A 16,934-nucleotide genomic window follows, 5' to 3' on the forward strand; every position below is an offset into this window, starting at 1 on the left:
TCATCTGTTTTTTTGTTTGTTTTTTGAGTGAAGAAGCAAAAATTTTAACAAGAAATTTTGGAAGTTGTATAAAAACCTTTGTGTACTTTGAGTCTTTTCACATGTATGTAAAATAGATCTTTGCTCAGCTCTTTATTATGTACTGTCCTTTGCTATTTTATTTCAGGTTTTCTCTTGCATCTGTGGTGGTTCTCTTTTTTTTCTTCCCTGTTTAATCATTAGATGCTTGTGCCTTTTCAGTGCTCTTTTAGTCTTTTATGCCTTCTCTGTATTCACATTGAGGGTGTTGCATCACCCACTCCCCTGACCTCATGTCCTCCCATGTACCAGGGAGCTCAGAACTTAAACAAGCTGACTGCTCTTGCTGCTTGTGCATGTCTTGTAAGCATCAAAAATCCAAGTCCTCTAGTTTTGCCCACCTTGACATGGCGTTCAGCAGTTGGAGAGTGTAAGTTATAGTGGAAGGAGAGTGAATAACCACAGGAGATATAGGATTTATTTGAGACAGAAAAGTTAGAGATAGAAGGAGGGGTGACTTGAGTTTCCTGAGACAAAGGGTGAGTGGAATCCAGAACACTGAGGAGAGGTTGGGTTTTGAGATCATTTGTTGTTTATCTGGGCCACTGGATGGCCTTTTAGGATTTCATGAACCCTTAGGTTTGCATGTCGAATCTTATTTCTCAGACCATTTTCTTGTTTTACAGCTTTTGATAGTATTTTCTTATACCCCAAATCATTTAATCATTTAGTGAGTTACCCTAAATCAAACAAGACCAGATCTTTTTTTCCAGCTCTTCTAATATGGTAGTCATTGACTGTAAGTGCCAGTTTAATTAATGTTAAATGAAATCAGACATTGTTTCCCATTAGCTCTATTTCAAGTGCAGAGTAGCTACCTGTGTATAGTGGTTACCATGCTGGTTAGCGTAGATATAGATCATAGTTGCAAAAATGCTGTCGAGCAGCACTGCTTTAAAATGTTTCTATGCTTTTGATTGTTGATTCTGTTTTGTCAAGAGTTAGTTACTGATGTATACATGTATATGAGAAATAAAACTAAAGAATCAATCATTTGCTTTAGAAAATAACTTCACATATTAGATTTTGTTACTGAGTTTTATTTATCTCTATTTTCTTTTTTTCACTTGTAATTTTTGCTCCCCATTTCTAGCAGAAACAGTCCTGCTCCAGCTGTAACAGCAGCATCTGTGACCAACATACAGGCTACTGAAGTTTCTGTGCCACAAGTAAATTCCAGTGAAAGCTCAGGGGGTAAGGAGACTGTCAGATGCGGCGATACATACATTGTATTTGGTTTTAGCCTTCATTTTGAAAAATGGCTTTGTTTGTTAAATCGTTTGAATTTAGTTTTTTATTACTATTTTTTTTTATTTCCCTGTAGACTTAAAATAAAAAACCTGTAACTTGGTGTTCTGTGATTTAGCTTTTATGTATTTATATACTTAGGTACATCGAGTGAAAGCATTCCTCAAACTGCCACACAACCAGCCATTTCATCACCACCAAAGCCTACGGTCTCCAGAGTTGTTTCCTCAACACGTCTGGTAAACCCACCACCGAGACCTTCAGGAAATGCAGCAGCAAAGATACCTAATCCTATAGTAGGAGTCAAGAGGACATCCTCACCTCATAAAGAAGAGAGCCCCAAGAAAACCAAAACAGAAGAGGTATCTATATATTAGTCAGTCTTGAGAATAAGCACCTTGCCTGTTTTAAAATCCAGTGGAAGAAAAAAAAAAAATAAAATCCAGTGGAAGAAACCCTAGTGAGCCCAGATTTAGACGCAGCAAGGAGGAAAGCTTTTAGATTGTTCTTGACAGTGCTTCAGTGCCATAGTTTACTCTTTACCCTTCCCTACTCTTTTCAGTAACATTTAACTCTTTCATAAAGCTGTGTTTCTTGTTAAAATTTCTGTATCATGTCTAGGCTATAACACACTTTAGAATGGGTTTACGTGTCATCTTAACGTATTGTTCTCTCATAACTGTATCTTTCACATGTACCAATTCTTCAGTAGCCCTTGGAAACAGTTTTCTGCTTCTGTATTCCAGGTGGAGTTTTGGAGCTTCTCCACTGTACTTGGTATCAAAGGGTCACTGAGAGGTTCTCAGGGAATTCTTACTGAATGCCTGGCCATAAGTTGCCACATCAGATTAGTTTTGGTACCTTGAATGATTGTGATTATAACCTCCAGCCCTTCAGGAAATTTTGTAGTAGTACTTCCACTTTTCATAGTGGCTGGTTTACCTCCTCAAAGTCTCAGATAGTTTTAGGAAAACTGTTAAAAGTGTACATTGATTTTGGTGTTTATCTTAAAATAGAAGTAGCCTTGTAACACACTTTCATTGTTCCCTGGAATGACTCTTCCTGTGTTTTTCTGTTAATGAATCATTCACCATTGTCCCAGAGATGACAGCCCAAGACAACAATTTTGTTAAGATTTTGGCTGATAGCTTGTTATTTAGGAACTTCCTCGTTACATGAAAGTTTCTTTAGAATGGTGGCAAGAAAGGAGGGCTCTTATGTAGTGATTTGATTTTTAATGGTAAAAGATTATTGTCTCTAAAAGTGTTATTCCAAGCTTAATCTGAATCCTTTTGGTTTAGACTTTTTTGGAAACAGTCGCTCTTAACTAAATATGAGTAATTTAATGAGTTTTGTCCCTCTGACAGTGCTAAGTGAGAATGAAAAATGGGCACAGTATGTCACGTTTTGTACCGTGTATTCTGAAACACATCTGTCTCTGTAATTATCTCAAGGCAAGTTGATTTTCAACCTCAGTTTTTCAGATTTTGTTGTTTTGATTTTGCTTTTTAAAATACAGATTTTAGGGCTTCCTCCAAATATACTGAATCAGACTCTCCAGGAATTAGACCTGCTAATGTTTTTATTAAAGACTCCAGTTCTACATGATACTGTTGGGCAGCAACCTAAGAATGTAGTTTTGATGTAATACCACTTTCTGTCTATTGATGCTTGTTTTGAGTTGTCAGAGCATTTCACAATTCATGTTTCTTTTTGCCTGTAAGGTATATGTAAGCATAACTCTACATACCTATCATTCTGTTGCTTCATGTTAATCGCCTAATTCCTTTCCCTGTGAGAGTTTCAAAATATTTATCAGCACAATTCTTAAAATTTCATTTGTGCTTACCTTGGTAGAAAACACTCTTGTTTCATGTCTAGCTTAGAGAGGCAGTAGGAATATAGAATTTTTTAACTTCATACAGAAAAATTTAAATATACACGAGATCATTTAATTTTTTTTTTTTTTTTTGACTCCATGGACTGTAGCCCACCAGGCTCCTCAGTCCATGGGGTTTTCCAGGCAAGAATACTGAAGTGGGTTGGCATTTCCTTCTCCACATTTAATTTTTAAATAAAAACTCAAATATATACAAGAGTACCCATCATGCAATTTCAGGTGTGGTGAATTCAGCCAGTCCCTGTACCCTTAATTCTTTTTGCTTTCCATTTCCCCTGTACTTGGATTATTTAGATGCAAAATTCAGACTTCAGTCATATTATTTCATTAGTATTTTAAAAATCACGTATCTAAAAGGTAATAATTACAGGGAAGAAAGTATAAGGAAAAAAAGCCCACCTAAAAAAAATGAGCAATCAGGTATCTAGTGAGTACTCAAATGCCCATGATTGTGTCATTGATTTTTTTAGTAGTTTTTATTTATTCAACTCTGTAAGGAAGATCCTTGATTGATTTTTCTTAAGTGTCTTTAAAAATACAGGTTCATCGCTGCCCTCTCCCCCATATGATTTTTTGTTCTATGTATTTTCTCACAGTTTGCATCTTACTCAGGACAACTTTGTGGAGTTGACTAACAGAAGTAGAATTTTAAGATATGGAATGGATCTTAGAATTTTAGGTTTTCTCATAGACTGATCTGCTTTCCCAGAAGAGGAACTTGAGGTTCAATAACTTTCCCATTTCTAACACTAATGAGAGTCAGAGTCAGGATTAGAACTCAGGCCTACACATCGTGGTGCTAAAGGTGAAAAAGTCTGTTACAAATGTTTTGATTTTGAAGGTCTCCTACTAGGTGTTTCATTACTTATTAATGAGCACTTAGTATTAGAAGTTTGAGTAAGCCAGAAAGAAGCACTGGCCTGCTCAGTAGTATACTAACACGTGTACAGATATTTTAGGTATTGTCAGACAGTTTAGTTTTGCTTTTTGCCTGATTTTTATCTTTTTGATAAAAATGTAAAATCAATATAGAAAAAGTTTGCCTTATCACCTGAATTCTATGGCTAAATGCTGCTCTATATGTGTGTATATATGTGTGTATATATGTATATATATAATTTTTAAGTTATGGAAAATTTCAAACATACACGAAATTGTAATGAACAAGTTATGTTTGCATCACTTAAGCTTTAACAGTTAACAACTAAGGGCCAGTCTTGTTTCATCTACAGATCTACTCTCTTTGCCATTGTTATGAAGCAAATCCCAAGGATGTCATTTCAATCATAAATATTTGTGTGTGATTTTATATATATATTGGCAAATATACTGATAACGTGTGTGTATATGTATGTATACATATATATGTATACACCTATCATTATATTTACTGATAGTAATAATAATTCTGTAGTGTCACAGAGCCAGTCAGTATTGAAATTTGCCCAGTTGTGACTTAAGTTACTATTTTTTAAGTTTGTATGTTGGCAGGTTACAAATAAAAGTCCTTAAGGGAATTGGTTGATACTGATGTTAAATCTTTTCTACTCTGTAAGTTAGCTGTGTTTTTTATGTCTTGTTTTAAAGCCACATTTACAAATAAATTTTAGTTCTGCCCAGTAGGGAGAGTAGAGAAGTTAGTGTCAAAATGTTTTTCTTAAGAAAGTGATGTTTATTCCAAGTCACTCACTACAGCAATGAGAAAGTACAGCAATTTTTGGTTTCTCATTTCTCCTCTTTACCAAAAATAACTTGTTTGTTTTGAATAGAATTATAATAAATTGAGGCGGAAAAAAAAGACCTGAGGAGAACATTTTTCAGGCCTCCTCCAGGATGTTAAACACTAAGCAAAGGGGATTGTGTGGTTAAATTAAGTTTGGGAAAGTTAAAGAGGCAGTCTTTCTAGAGCTTCTCAGAACCTTTTATGTGCTAATATATATGAGTCTCCCAAAAAGGAGGTGATAGTATTCCAAGTTCCTGTGTTTGATCAATGAGCTCTTTTTTTCTCTTCCTTACAAAAAAAGTATTTTATGAAGTTCATAGTTTGGGGAATATACTTCTGTCGATGACTGATTAACAATGACAGTGTTCCTCATGTTCTTTTTAAAGCCAAATTTGTTAACATGAAAAAAAAATTTAAGCAAACCAGTTATCTGTTTTAAGGACATACTTGATCTTACAGATTAATTATCTTATACTGTGAAATTTTTTATAAATCATTGGCAAAAAACAATCTAAATTTTCATTTTAGAGAATAAAGCTTTTTTTCTTAAAAACAGGATGAAACAAGTGAAGATGCTAACTGTCTTGCTTTGAGTGGACATGATAAAACAGAAACAAAGGTATACTAATTTAGCCTCAGAATTCATACACAATTAAGAGTATAGAAGATGTGATAGAAATGTCTTCAGAATACTGTACTGTATTTTGTTCTATAGGCTTTAGGTTTTCAGTATTGTTTCTAGAGATGTGTTTGTTCCTTTTTAATAACTCATTTATAGCATCGAAATTGAATTCCTCAAGTGTATGAAGTCCTCCTAGATGTGGGGTTATCTGGTGGACACTGAATGGAATAGAACAGTGAAATGTTCATGCCTGTAATGGAACTTACATTTAAGTAGAAAAGATAAGTGGTAGATGTGGTTGATTACATTAAAAGAAAATGAAAGCAGTTGATGGTGATGAGAGTCAAGACTGCAGAAATAATAAAGACATCACAGAAGGGAGAACATAGTATTTGGAGTGATCCTTTAAGGATTCATAGGGTTTGGGGTAGTATAAGATGAGAAGGTCATCTCACTGTTGAGGTGAGAGTGTGGTATATTTAGAGATCCAGTTTCTAGCTCTGGCTAGAACCTGGTGTGAAGGGGGCTTGAATCAAGGTAGATGGGATGGGAAAGATTGGTGTAGCCAAGTATTAGATTTTAAATATTATTTTTTTTAGAAATTGAAGTGTACTGAAAGCTTTTAACTTTTTTCTCCTTGTAGAAAAATTGCAGATCTTCCTCTTTTCTCCCAAATATCCAGATCGATATGTTAGCAAGTGTTATTTTGGTGTCTATAGGTTTTGTTTGTACCTACACATACCAGTGCCTTCTGCTTTCAAATCTTTACTCTGTAAAGCAAGAAAAATAGTTATGCCATTGCATCATCTGCAAATATTACTTATAGCTGCATTGGATGCTATTTTAAGGCTGTTAAACCCTATTTTATTCACCTAGTTGCCTATTGTTAGCAATTATTTCTGTTAAAAAAGGGAAATTGCCCTTTCCTACAGTCTTGACTGTAGCTAAATACCTACCATCCATTTATGTTTATTTTATTAGGATAAATTAATGAAAGAGGAATTACTGGGACAAATAGGTGTTTTTAAAAGTTAATATGTATTGCTAAGGTATGCTTCAGAGAGACTGCACTCCTCCATTTCTACTATAGTGTTTACCGTTTTCAGTGTCATAGGAGAAATTTGGTATTTTGTAGTTTTATTATTGTATGTATTTTATAGAAATTCACATTTTTGTATGTTTATTTTCACTTGCGTGTGCATATCTCTGTTATTTTTTGTGCACTGCTTTGAAAAAGGCTAGGGCAGTGGAATGACACAGTTCACCCTGTATTTTCTGATGATTTTCAGAGTAGAATCAGTGCATTGGTTATTGAGAAGGGGAAGAGAAACCGAAAGGAAGAAGGAATGTTTTAGAGACATTTTCTTCTTTTAATTAAAGGCCTTAGAACAGTTTTTGTGCTTCTGGGTAATTTCACTTAATAATACTGAATTGGTTTTATTTTTTTCACATAGCTAAAGCTGAGCTTGGGTTTATATTCTGTTAATTATCGTCTGGGCAACATTTCATAATATGCATATATGTGTCTTTAATTAGTGCTTGTTTAAAATATCCAAGTTGAAGTTGGTTGGAAAGTCATGAGATATTTTGAGCATGCCTTATAAAGTTTAAGTAGGCAAATAGAAATTCATGTGTATCTGAAATGGTTAAATAACCTATAAGGTTTGTTTTTTTCTTTGGATGATTAACCATTTGATGTGATAGATGGTTTTGTAATGTAGTCACATCTTTCTCTTGATCCCTCCTGTCTTCCAATTTGTCTTTTTTATTAACCACCAAACCCAGTTATGTTCTTTTATCATTTTTTTAAGTCTCTTTCCTCCCCCGTCCTCTTTGTCTCACAGGAACAACTTGATACAGAGACAAGTACAACTCAATCAGAAACCATTCAGACAGCGACTTCTCTGTTGGCCTCTCAGGTACTAAGTGCAAAAAGCAAGGGGAACTTTATAAATGTTGTTAAGATTAGTGTCGTATAATGAATTAAAGTGAGCACATCAGAAGTTTATTGAAATTATATTTTTGAAAGTAAGTGCTCATCTACAAATATATTTCTGGTATTCAGAGATAGAGCACTGGTTGTGATGAAACCATTCTTTTGCACAGTCAGGATGCTAACTCATCCCCTTTTTATATTATTTGACATTGCAGATCATTTAAATCCTCACTGCACAATATGCAGTCTTTACCTGGAGGTTTTAAGTCAGAGAGTGAACTTTAAAGTAGAACTTAAAATCCTTCATGGATTGCTTGAAAAATGTTTTATTTTCAAAGTCTATTTCTGCTTCACTTTTCACCTCTGCTTTTCAGTTATTTATTTAGTGTAATCCATAGTTCTTTAAAGCTATTTTTGCATTTGTCCTAGAAACTCTACTGTGACAGTCCCTTGCGTACAGTAGACACTTGGACTCTTTTCATTGATTTGTGAACGTTCGTTTTGTTTGTGAAATAATTGTTTTCTTCTCGAATCCTTTCAAATTGAATATGCTCCAAAGTCTAGGTCAGACTCTGACATAAAGTAAATACTTCATTTAAGTAGACATTAAACTGGCTAACCTCCACAAAGCCACTGCCCTGCCATGCCGCGGGGTTGGTGACACAGCGGCACTGGGCTGCTTTGTGGCTGAGTACTCTAATGTGACGATTCTAAGATGAGGTTTTGCTGGCTGTTAACCTTCATGGTTCCTCTTGATATAAATGCTGTGATTACTTTCTGAAATGTTTTATTTTCATAACCTTTAGCTAATAAAAATTTTGGGGGGTGGGGTGGAGTAATTCCAGCAACATTAGGAAGTGTTGTAGTCAATACTGATAGACAGACAAACTTATTTATCAAAATTCAGTTCTGTGATTGTGACTGCATGCCTTTTGGTCAGCCACATTAATCTCTAGGGAACTATTTTCATAGTTTGTTTTGTTGACTTCATCCCTCTAGTGATTTGTACCCTCGGGTGTTTGCCTTTTAGATGTTTTTATAAGGAATTAGAATTTTCTTTCTAATGAAAAGATCCCTAGAACCATTGAGAGAAAAATCACCAAGTTATATATATATATATATATATATAATATAAAAAGTTATGTTGATTTAAAAAAATTTTTTTTACTCTTTATTTGGTGATATAAGGGAGGTATTAATATTGTGACTGTGTCTAACAATGAATCTTTGAGATAAACTTGAAATATTTACAGATGAAATGATAGGATCTCTGGGATTTGCTTCAGAATAATCTGGGAGTAAAGGTGGGAGGACAGTGGATTGGCTTTGATGAAGTTGGTAATGAATACATGGCCATTCTTTATATAAGGCTCTACTTCTGTGTGTGTTTGGAATTTTCCATAATAAAACAATTAAAAATGCCATCTTTTTTTGTTGTTGTTGTTGTTGTTAAAGAAGGCTTTGTGAGTAATTGTTTTTAACGTAATAAAACTGCCCTAAACTTTGAAAAAATCAAACGGTTGCTCAGTTGTGTAGATTTAAATTTTAATTGACAGAGTCAGAAAAGAATACATTCACTGTTGACTGCTGCTGCTGCTCCCGTGTGTCAGGGGGACCTTCAATATTCTCCCACATGGGGGCGCGCCAGTGCCGGTTAACACTACGGCTGTCGGTGCTCTAACTTAGCGTAGCTCAGTAAGCTGTGATAGGTTACTGTGGGAGGACTGTTTATTACAGCTGTTTTTGAACTTACTTAGTTTTTGTATATTGCTTAAAATGTTACCAAAATACTGCTCCTTACTTGAAAATTTCTACAAGTGTTAAAACAATTTTGTAGTAATAGTCATTTTTTTTTTGTGCTCCATTTTAACAACATTTTAGAGTGTTTTTAAGATTTTAATTCTTACAAGATCCTCTCCATTTCTTAGGAAGTAAAGCAGTGAAAAATCAATCTCATTGATAAGTTACAGTACTTTGAACAATGTTGTGTTCTTTGCTTTTATTCTCAGAAAACATCCAGTACAGACCTTTCTGATATCCCTGCTCTCCCTGCAAACCCTATTCCTGTTATCAAGAATTCAATAAAACTGAGATTGAATCGGTAAAAACAACCTCAGGGGTCCAGAAACAATGTCTGCCAACTCAACCTGTTGTCTTCAAATGCTAAAAAAGGAATGGAGGGTGCAAGACTAGACATGACTGAAAGTGGATTGAGGGTTTTTTGTGACCTCCCTTACTGGGCTAATCAGCACTTGATCGGAAGTCCAGGTTAGTATGTGAAGCCAGGAGTACTATTATTATTGTGTTAGCAACAGTTGCATTAACTATTTCAAAAAATTACTGCCTTTAAAAAAAAAAAAAAAAAACCTCAAGCTATATTTGTATTCATAATTGACATCTGGACTGGGTTTATGTTTGCTGCATTGTTTGGAAAATTTGCAATACAAACTGGCATAAGAATTCTTTATTCTGATGATGCACTTTTATGTATTTTTTTTATTATTATTAGAAAGTAGAAATAATTTTAGATTTTCAGCTTGATGGATTTTCATTTTTTCCTGAAGAATTTCCTTTACCATTAGTCTTCAAATCGGATGCCGTTGCGCAGTGGTGTACTGTTATGCTTCAGAGAAAGGATAAGAGTACATCTAGGTCAGTCCCTCTGAGGTAGCTGTAACCTTTAAAATGAAATGTCAACACTAGGGTATATATTTGACATTGAAAGCATAATTAGGAAATACTTCGTTTTGATGGGGTCATGATTAAGAAATGATACTGGTTTTTATTTATAGAAATGTTTAGAGTGCATACAAATCAGCGATCAGCCAGCAAATATTTTTCTTTGAGCTTGTTAAAGCTCCATATTCTTTTGCCTTCAATCTGTTGTCTTTGAAACCAAGCTTTTTGCTCCCTCCCTCTTCTTCCCTCCCCCTACCCCTTTTGCTTGTATGTGTAAGGTAGGACTTCTTTCATAAAAAAAAACAAAATGCCAGTATTTTCTTAAGCCATGATGTGAAACCAGTGACTCTGTGGCTGTATGGCACAGAACACTAAATTTTGGTCCCATGGCTGAAACTTTAGGGTGACTAAAAATAATGCCTGTGAAACATGATATCTATCTTGGATGGCCGTTTGATCTCTAAATATGAGGAATTTTGTACACTCCACAGAACTCCTGTCTATAGTAAAGTTGATTTTCAATATTAAATGTGGGCAAAAAGGCATTTTCTCCAAGAATTTTAAACTAATTTTTATTTTTAAATGGTTGACCAAAACTTGTCAGTAAATTTTACATGTGGAAACATTTAAAAATCATTTCTAGCAAGCACTTGACATCTAGTCAGTTCTTTACTCCTTTTTCTGTTTTGTTTTATCCTCTCAGTAAATAATTCCTCATAATTAAGCAGCAGAGCATTCATCTTTACAAATATATGAGGGAAGCCAGATGTTGATAAACTTATTCTTTCTTAATCTGGACAAAGCAAACCTAACATTTTTCTGGTGAGCATGTTTTATGAATCCTCCATTGTGCTCCATTCTATCACATGTGCATTTTTCATGTTAAACTGCAATTACTTAACCTCTTCCCCGTTCCCTCTAAATTAATTTTCCAAAGTTGGAGTGTAGTCTTTCCCCCCTTAGGCTATGCATTAATTGCAGCTTTCTTTTCGCCATACTTTGTAGTGTCTAGCACACAGTGTTCTCCTTCCCACACCTTGGCTCTGCACAGCCGCCTTGCCACCCCAGCGCCCGCGCGGACAAGACGGTCAGGCCAGCAGGTGAAGGCTGCAGGGCGGCTGTGTGCTTCGTGTAGCTGAGAGTTAGATCGAAACCGCCAGGCACAGACTTAGTCTTGTCATTTTGTTTACACATTGGGGAAAAAGAATTCAGTTTATTAAACGTTTCATGTACCTGCACCCAAGTTTTGCCAAGCTGGGAACTTGGACCTTTTCTGTGTAGTGACTTTTTAATTCTAGTTTTCATAACCTGGAGATCAGACTGTTGCTTTCGCATGATGTACGTAGTGTCTCATGACTGGAGTTTGCTTTGTTTTATAGTATCTGTACTCCTTGTATTTTTCAAGAGCTATTTTGTAAACAGATGATGTATTTCTCCATTGAAAACACAATAAAAAAAAAAAAACAGCACAATCCCACAGTTGGCTGATTTCTTTTGACTGACTTTTTTTATTTTTTCAGTGATACCATTATTGCTACTCGTAAGTTATAGTATAGCTCTAAGTGAAGATTTGCTGAAGAATTTACTTTGGTTACTTTTAGGAAAGCTCTATATCTGATTAATTTATGCCATTAGTAGCAGCCTAATAATAATTGATATCTCACATAATCAGGTATTTTTCCTATAATTGGTCATATAGGGAGGAAAACATGAATATAATACTTGATAATTAATTTTCAGCTGACCCATCCTCCAAAATACTTGCTCCGTTTGTATAGACACTGTCTCTTTTCTTTGTATTTATTCCATGTAGACAGCAGTGTACCTACCGCTGCTGTGCTTCCTTTCAAAGCTGGTTTTCAAAGCAGTTGGTGCTTTATCTCTAATGTCAGCAGGTGGCACTGTTGTTTTTCAGTGACTTTAGGATCCTGCGTTTCTCATTTTATTAAATGCAGATCAGATTCTACTTTTCTTAAACCTTTAAATGGTCAACAAGGCATACATAACTTATCGGTTAGGAATGAACTTTCTGTGCATGTGATGGTCAGCTTTTGGGTATGGTTATCTTAGATGCTTTGAGTGGAGGGATTGACGTCCTTATGTTAAATTATTTCAAGGGATGTGCAGTTGTGCATATTTTCATTCATGAAACTCCAGATTCTAATAGCTTTACTGTATGTAAAAATAATATCTGATTGCAGTGTGGAATAACCTTTTATTAAGGAACATTTAACTTTTGGGACTGTTCAACAAGAGACTATTCAACAAGGGACTATTTAACAAGAGAAACTTGTTAAAAACTACCCTTGACTCCGTTGCTAACACCTACAGAATAGAGCTTACCATCCCTACTTTGATGAGACACCCAACATGGGACTGGATGTCACGACTTTGTGAGTTTTGTCACCTTTTGACATTTCATGCATCTTGCTGAATTAGTAAAATGATAATTGAAAATGTGTTTTGTGGTTCTGGGTATATTCTGGAATAAAGTTTGTATTTTTCTAATTAATACCTCTGTTTTTTTTTTCTCCACACAGAAAAATGTTTTAGAGCTCTGCATAGTATTAATTCTGGCTGCACTCAAGGTGGCAATAAATGATCAGCAGCTCCAAGTAGTAATTGATATATGAAAGGATAAATCATTAATATACACAAATTTGTAGACCAAGCCCTGGAAATATTAACCATTAGTGCACTTCAGTGCACTTAGCAAAAAGATAAACTGTTTATCTAAAAAGGCATTGAACAGTCCTTTGGATATACTTTGGCCTATTTTAAAATAAAAGAATAGTACAAGGAAAATTAATTGCCTTTTATCCTGAATTGTATGTTTTGCTTTTTTAAAAAAATTCTCCACTTTATTTCTTTTCCGTTTTTCTTCAAACAAAAATCACAAATGGATGTTGTCTCAATTGCAGACCTGAACTTGGCAAAAAAAAAATTTGTGTGTTCTGTAATAAACATGACCTTCAGTCATATAGAGACAAGTGGTCTGTTTAATTATGTGTAATACGTTTCTCATTTGTAAAATCAATTTATTCATCCTTTCTCCGTACTTGTCAGTTTAAAAATTCTTGTGACATTTTATATAGCTTTTGGCACCAAGAACGATGGCATCAGTAGTTCTGAGCCATGTATTGCAGAAGTGATTGTATGTACTTAATTCTAGAAATGATTTCAAATACTTGGAAAGTCATTTCAACTTCAGCTTTTCTTCCTTAGAGACATGCTTTTGTCTTAATGTTCTGGGAAATTCTTTGCAGCTGATCACACCATACACATTTGCTGAAAGGGATGGAATTTTAAGTACATTGTTCCTTTCCTAGTCCTGTCTCAGTTCATAGGACTTTGCTTAAAAGGGTAGAGTTACGGTTGTGCACAACTTCCTATTTCAGAAAGCTCACATTTGTGTGAATGCTTCACATTCAGATAGCTGCAAACCAGTATCTACAATGGGCACAGTTTTGTTAAGAGTTTATCAAGTTTAGCTACCTAATACTTAAAATGTTGATGTTGCAGATAATCATACTTTAATATAATGTAAATAAGGCCATGCAGTCACCTTTTTCCTGTTTTGGATCTCTTCAAATTTCACTAATATGTGAAATGAAGAACAGAACAGTTGGTGTGTATGCTGTAATCAAAGCTTTATATTTTTTACTATGATGTTCCCAGGGTACAAGATAATGCCTTATCAAAAATAGTTTCCTCCTTGCCACCCAGCTTAGAGTTTTTGTTTACACATGTGTTTATTTTTAGTGGGAAGAATGGATTTATGTTAAATCTTTCACAGTCCTTCTTAATGGGTCCCAGAATTGACCAGGGAAAGAGTTTCTTGGTTTTGTTTCAGCTTTACAGAATAAACAGTTCTAGAAGCCGCAGAGCTGATTGACCCTGGCCTTGAAGTTAACACTACCACTTTGGTCTTAGCAGGTCCTTTTCTACCTGAGCACAGACATCACAGCCCTAAGACAATTTACCTAAGACACACTTTAGCAAAATGCATTATTTAGAACAGTGTAAATTCAGTTGTAGTATTAGAATCTTAAAAACATAAAAATTTGTTTTACAGATCTAGAATATTTTTCAATAGAAAATTTTTTTAATATTTTCCAAATATTTCAACATGTCAATAGATTGAAATATAAGACAGATTAAAAGGGAAAATCATTAAAGGTAAATCCTGATCTATAGTGGGTTTAAGTCGTGGGCTGAGTGTATTGTAATGAATAGTTCCAGTGATAGTCTTAAGTACGTTGCATCTCAATATTTAGAACTACCAGACATTATACTCAGTTTTTACTTAACTTGGGTGTTTTAAACTTCATATTAGTCATGTGATTATGACCCAATTAAAAAAAAAGTATAAAGTCTTAAAAATAAGCTTTTTAGGAACACTTCCATTAATGCTATTTTTTGATTCAACAGATTTCAGTTCCAAAATATGTGTTTTAAGTTCAAAAATGTCAGTTTTATGAGTTTCATTCAGGTCATTGAAGACATTTGTCTCAGCCCTGTATGATTTCTAATCATGATATATAAGGGGTTATCAATTTTATAGAAAGGCAGAATAACACAAAGTTATCTCTGGGAAGTAAAGTGATCTTGTACCACTACTGTGCCCCCTTTCGGTCCCTGTACAGAAACGTGGATATTGAGTAGGTTCTTTTCAGGATTTTAGGCATAAGAAAGTGGGTAGATGTATTTTAATATAATAATGTAAAATGTCCCAACTTTGTGCTTATTCCTTGTGGATGCTGTCTTTCTCTTGGCACAACACCCTCCTCACAAACTTTCACACTGTGTGGTGCCTGGTGCTATGTGATTTCCAGAAATCTGGCATGAAAACTGGTCCTTGTTTGCGTTTTCTGACTGCAGTGGAGCTGTTAATAAAGAGATTGATGATAAAGTTGTCGAGAAGAGACAGTTGGGCAGAACTACTCCCCGTGAGTGACAGAGGGCATGATCCTCCTTCACAGCCAAGAAAGCCGCCCCCAGCAGAGAGCCGCCCGTGCCTGGACCCTGTGCCAAGACTGTTAGAAGGAGCGTTAGCGTACTACTAGGTTACCGCAGCTCTTTAATTTAGACTTGGTTTCACATTTCCATTCTTAATCTTTGTTTGTGGCATGTTCAGGACAAATATATTTGTGAATGTGACACACTTCCCAACTGTAAAATAATCATCTCTGCAAACTCTTAAAAGCACTCATAATTCATTCTAACCTGATTTAGTAAAATTAGGTTTTATTTAGAAAATATTAAGGTTCGTATAGAAAGCCTCAGTCCTTGAAGTCTTAAGGGAGTCAAGTCTGACGGTCTTGAGAAGAAGCACTGGCTGCAGTAAGTATTGGTTATGGGATGTTAAGTATCTTGGTCATAGTGATTATAATTGTATATATTTTTCATCTATCACTGCTAATAAGCTTGAGTGAGTGGCATTTGGTTTGCTGTTCTCTGTCTTGTGTGGTCTCCTTGAGAGTCAATGAGGATTTTTGTCACTCTATAATACTCCTTTAAAGATAGAGATCCTGCTGATGATTTTTTCAATTATCCTAGGTTACATGTCTTCTGTTTTAGTTTCCTGAATATGTGACTGTTTTGGACAGACTTCTCTTCTGTATTGTTGTGGCCTTTGCCTTGTTAAATGACCCAGAGGTGGACAATTTAGTTTCTTGACAATGAAAATTTTTAAAAAAGTTAATTTTGCAAGTATGGTTTTTGCCTGTGCCAATCAGCGGTTGAATTCGAAGTATGTCTGTCACAAGGCTTTAATTTTTTTTTTTTAATGTGTTGATAAAATCTCAGAGAAGGAACCTAATGAGGCATCTAGTTCATTGTATTCGTGACAGGCTCATCCATTTCCACTGAGGGAGGAGTCCATATTTCATCCTTTCCTTTGCAAGGCAGTAGTTAGAATTTTAGATTGGGCTCACAGTGATTTCCTTGATCTTAAGCCATCTTTTTCTTTTTTTTTTTTTTAATTTATTTTTAATTGGATAATTACAATATTGTGTTGATTTCTGCCATACATCATCATGGATCAGCCATAAGTATACATATGTCTCCCTCCCACCTCCCACCCCACCCCTCTAAGTGATCTTCAGTAATCTATTGTTTCCTTTAGATGCAGGTTCTGACCGATCTGTACCTCCTTTAACGTGAGACCTTCAAAATGGATTTCTGCATGTTTGTTCTGTTGGACTGACTTTTGATATGGGAGGAAATAAGATGGATGTTTGCAGGGCCTCGATACAGTGAGCCTTCCTTGAATCACATCATCCTTAAACCACAGGGTATCTGAGAGCCTGTTCTCTCATCACCACGTTTGTTCTTGGTGTCCCCTGGATCTCCCAAGAAGGTTCATTGGCCAGACTTCCCAGGGTTGGTTCTGATCACAGCCCTGTAAACTGAAATCTATAAAATAGACGCTGTGGTGAAAGGCAAGCTATGAGGAATCCTAGTGTTTTCTATCAGCTGCTTCTTGGCCTTGTAGTACTTTTAAAAATTTTTTAATTCAGAACTGTTTTTCATTTTCACTTGTTTGGCTGCATTGGGTCTTTGTGGCGTCATTTTGTTACTTGGGGTCTTTTTGTTACAGCCCGGGCTGTCTAGTTGTGGCCTGCGGGCTTAGTTGCTCTGTGGCTTGTGGGATCTGAGGTTTCCCGACCAGGGATTGAACTCGTGTCTGCTGCAGTGCAGGGTGAATTCTTAAATGCTGGACCACCAGGGAAGTCCCAGCCTTGTA

The 16,934-nt window shown here is 35.4% G+C and overlaps 1 protein-coding gene across 5 annotated transcripts in view; it reads left to right on the top strand.

Annotated features, from left to right (window-relative positions):
• PAPOLA (poly(A) polymerase alpha) overlaps positions 1-12,991 on the top strand; it is a 54,009-nt gene extending 41,018 nt beyond the window's left edge. For 2 of the 5 annotated variants that reach the window (XM_061159386.1, XM_061159387.1), the window contains exons 18-22: positions 1,172-1,272; positions 1,468-1,688; positions 5,506-5,568; positions 7,416-7,490; positions 9,517-12,991. In XM_061159386.1, coding sequence (XP_061015369.1) covers positions 1,172-1,272; positions 1,468-1,688; positions 5,506-5,568; positions 7,416-7,490; positions 9,517-9,612 — 556 coding nt within the window. In that variant the 3' untranslated portion in view covers positions 9,613-12,991. The remainder of the gene's footprint in view (positions 1-1,171; positions 1,273-1,467; positions 1,689-5,505; positions 5,569-7,415; positions 7,491-9,516) is intronic. The other 3 variants (XR_009695476.1, XM_061159388.1, XM_061159389.1) reach the window with 3 other exon arrangements.
• The last annotated feature ends 3,943 nt before the right edge of the window (positions 12,992-16,934 follow it).

The sequence above is a fragment of the Dama dama genome, chromosome 13, assembly GCF_033118175.1.
Source record: "Dama dama isolate Ldn47 chromosome 13, ASM3311817v1, whole genome shotgun sequence".
NCBI classification, from domain to species: Eukaryota; Metazoa; Chordata; class Mammalia; order Artiodactyla; family Cervidae; genus Dama; species Dama dama.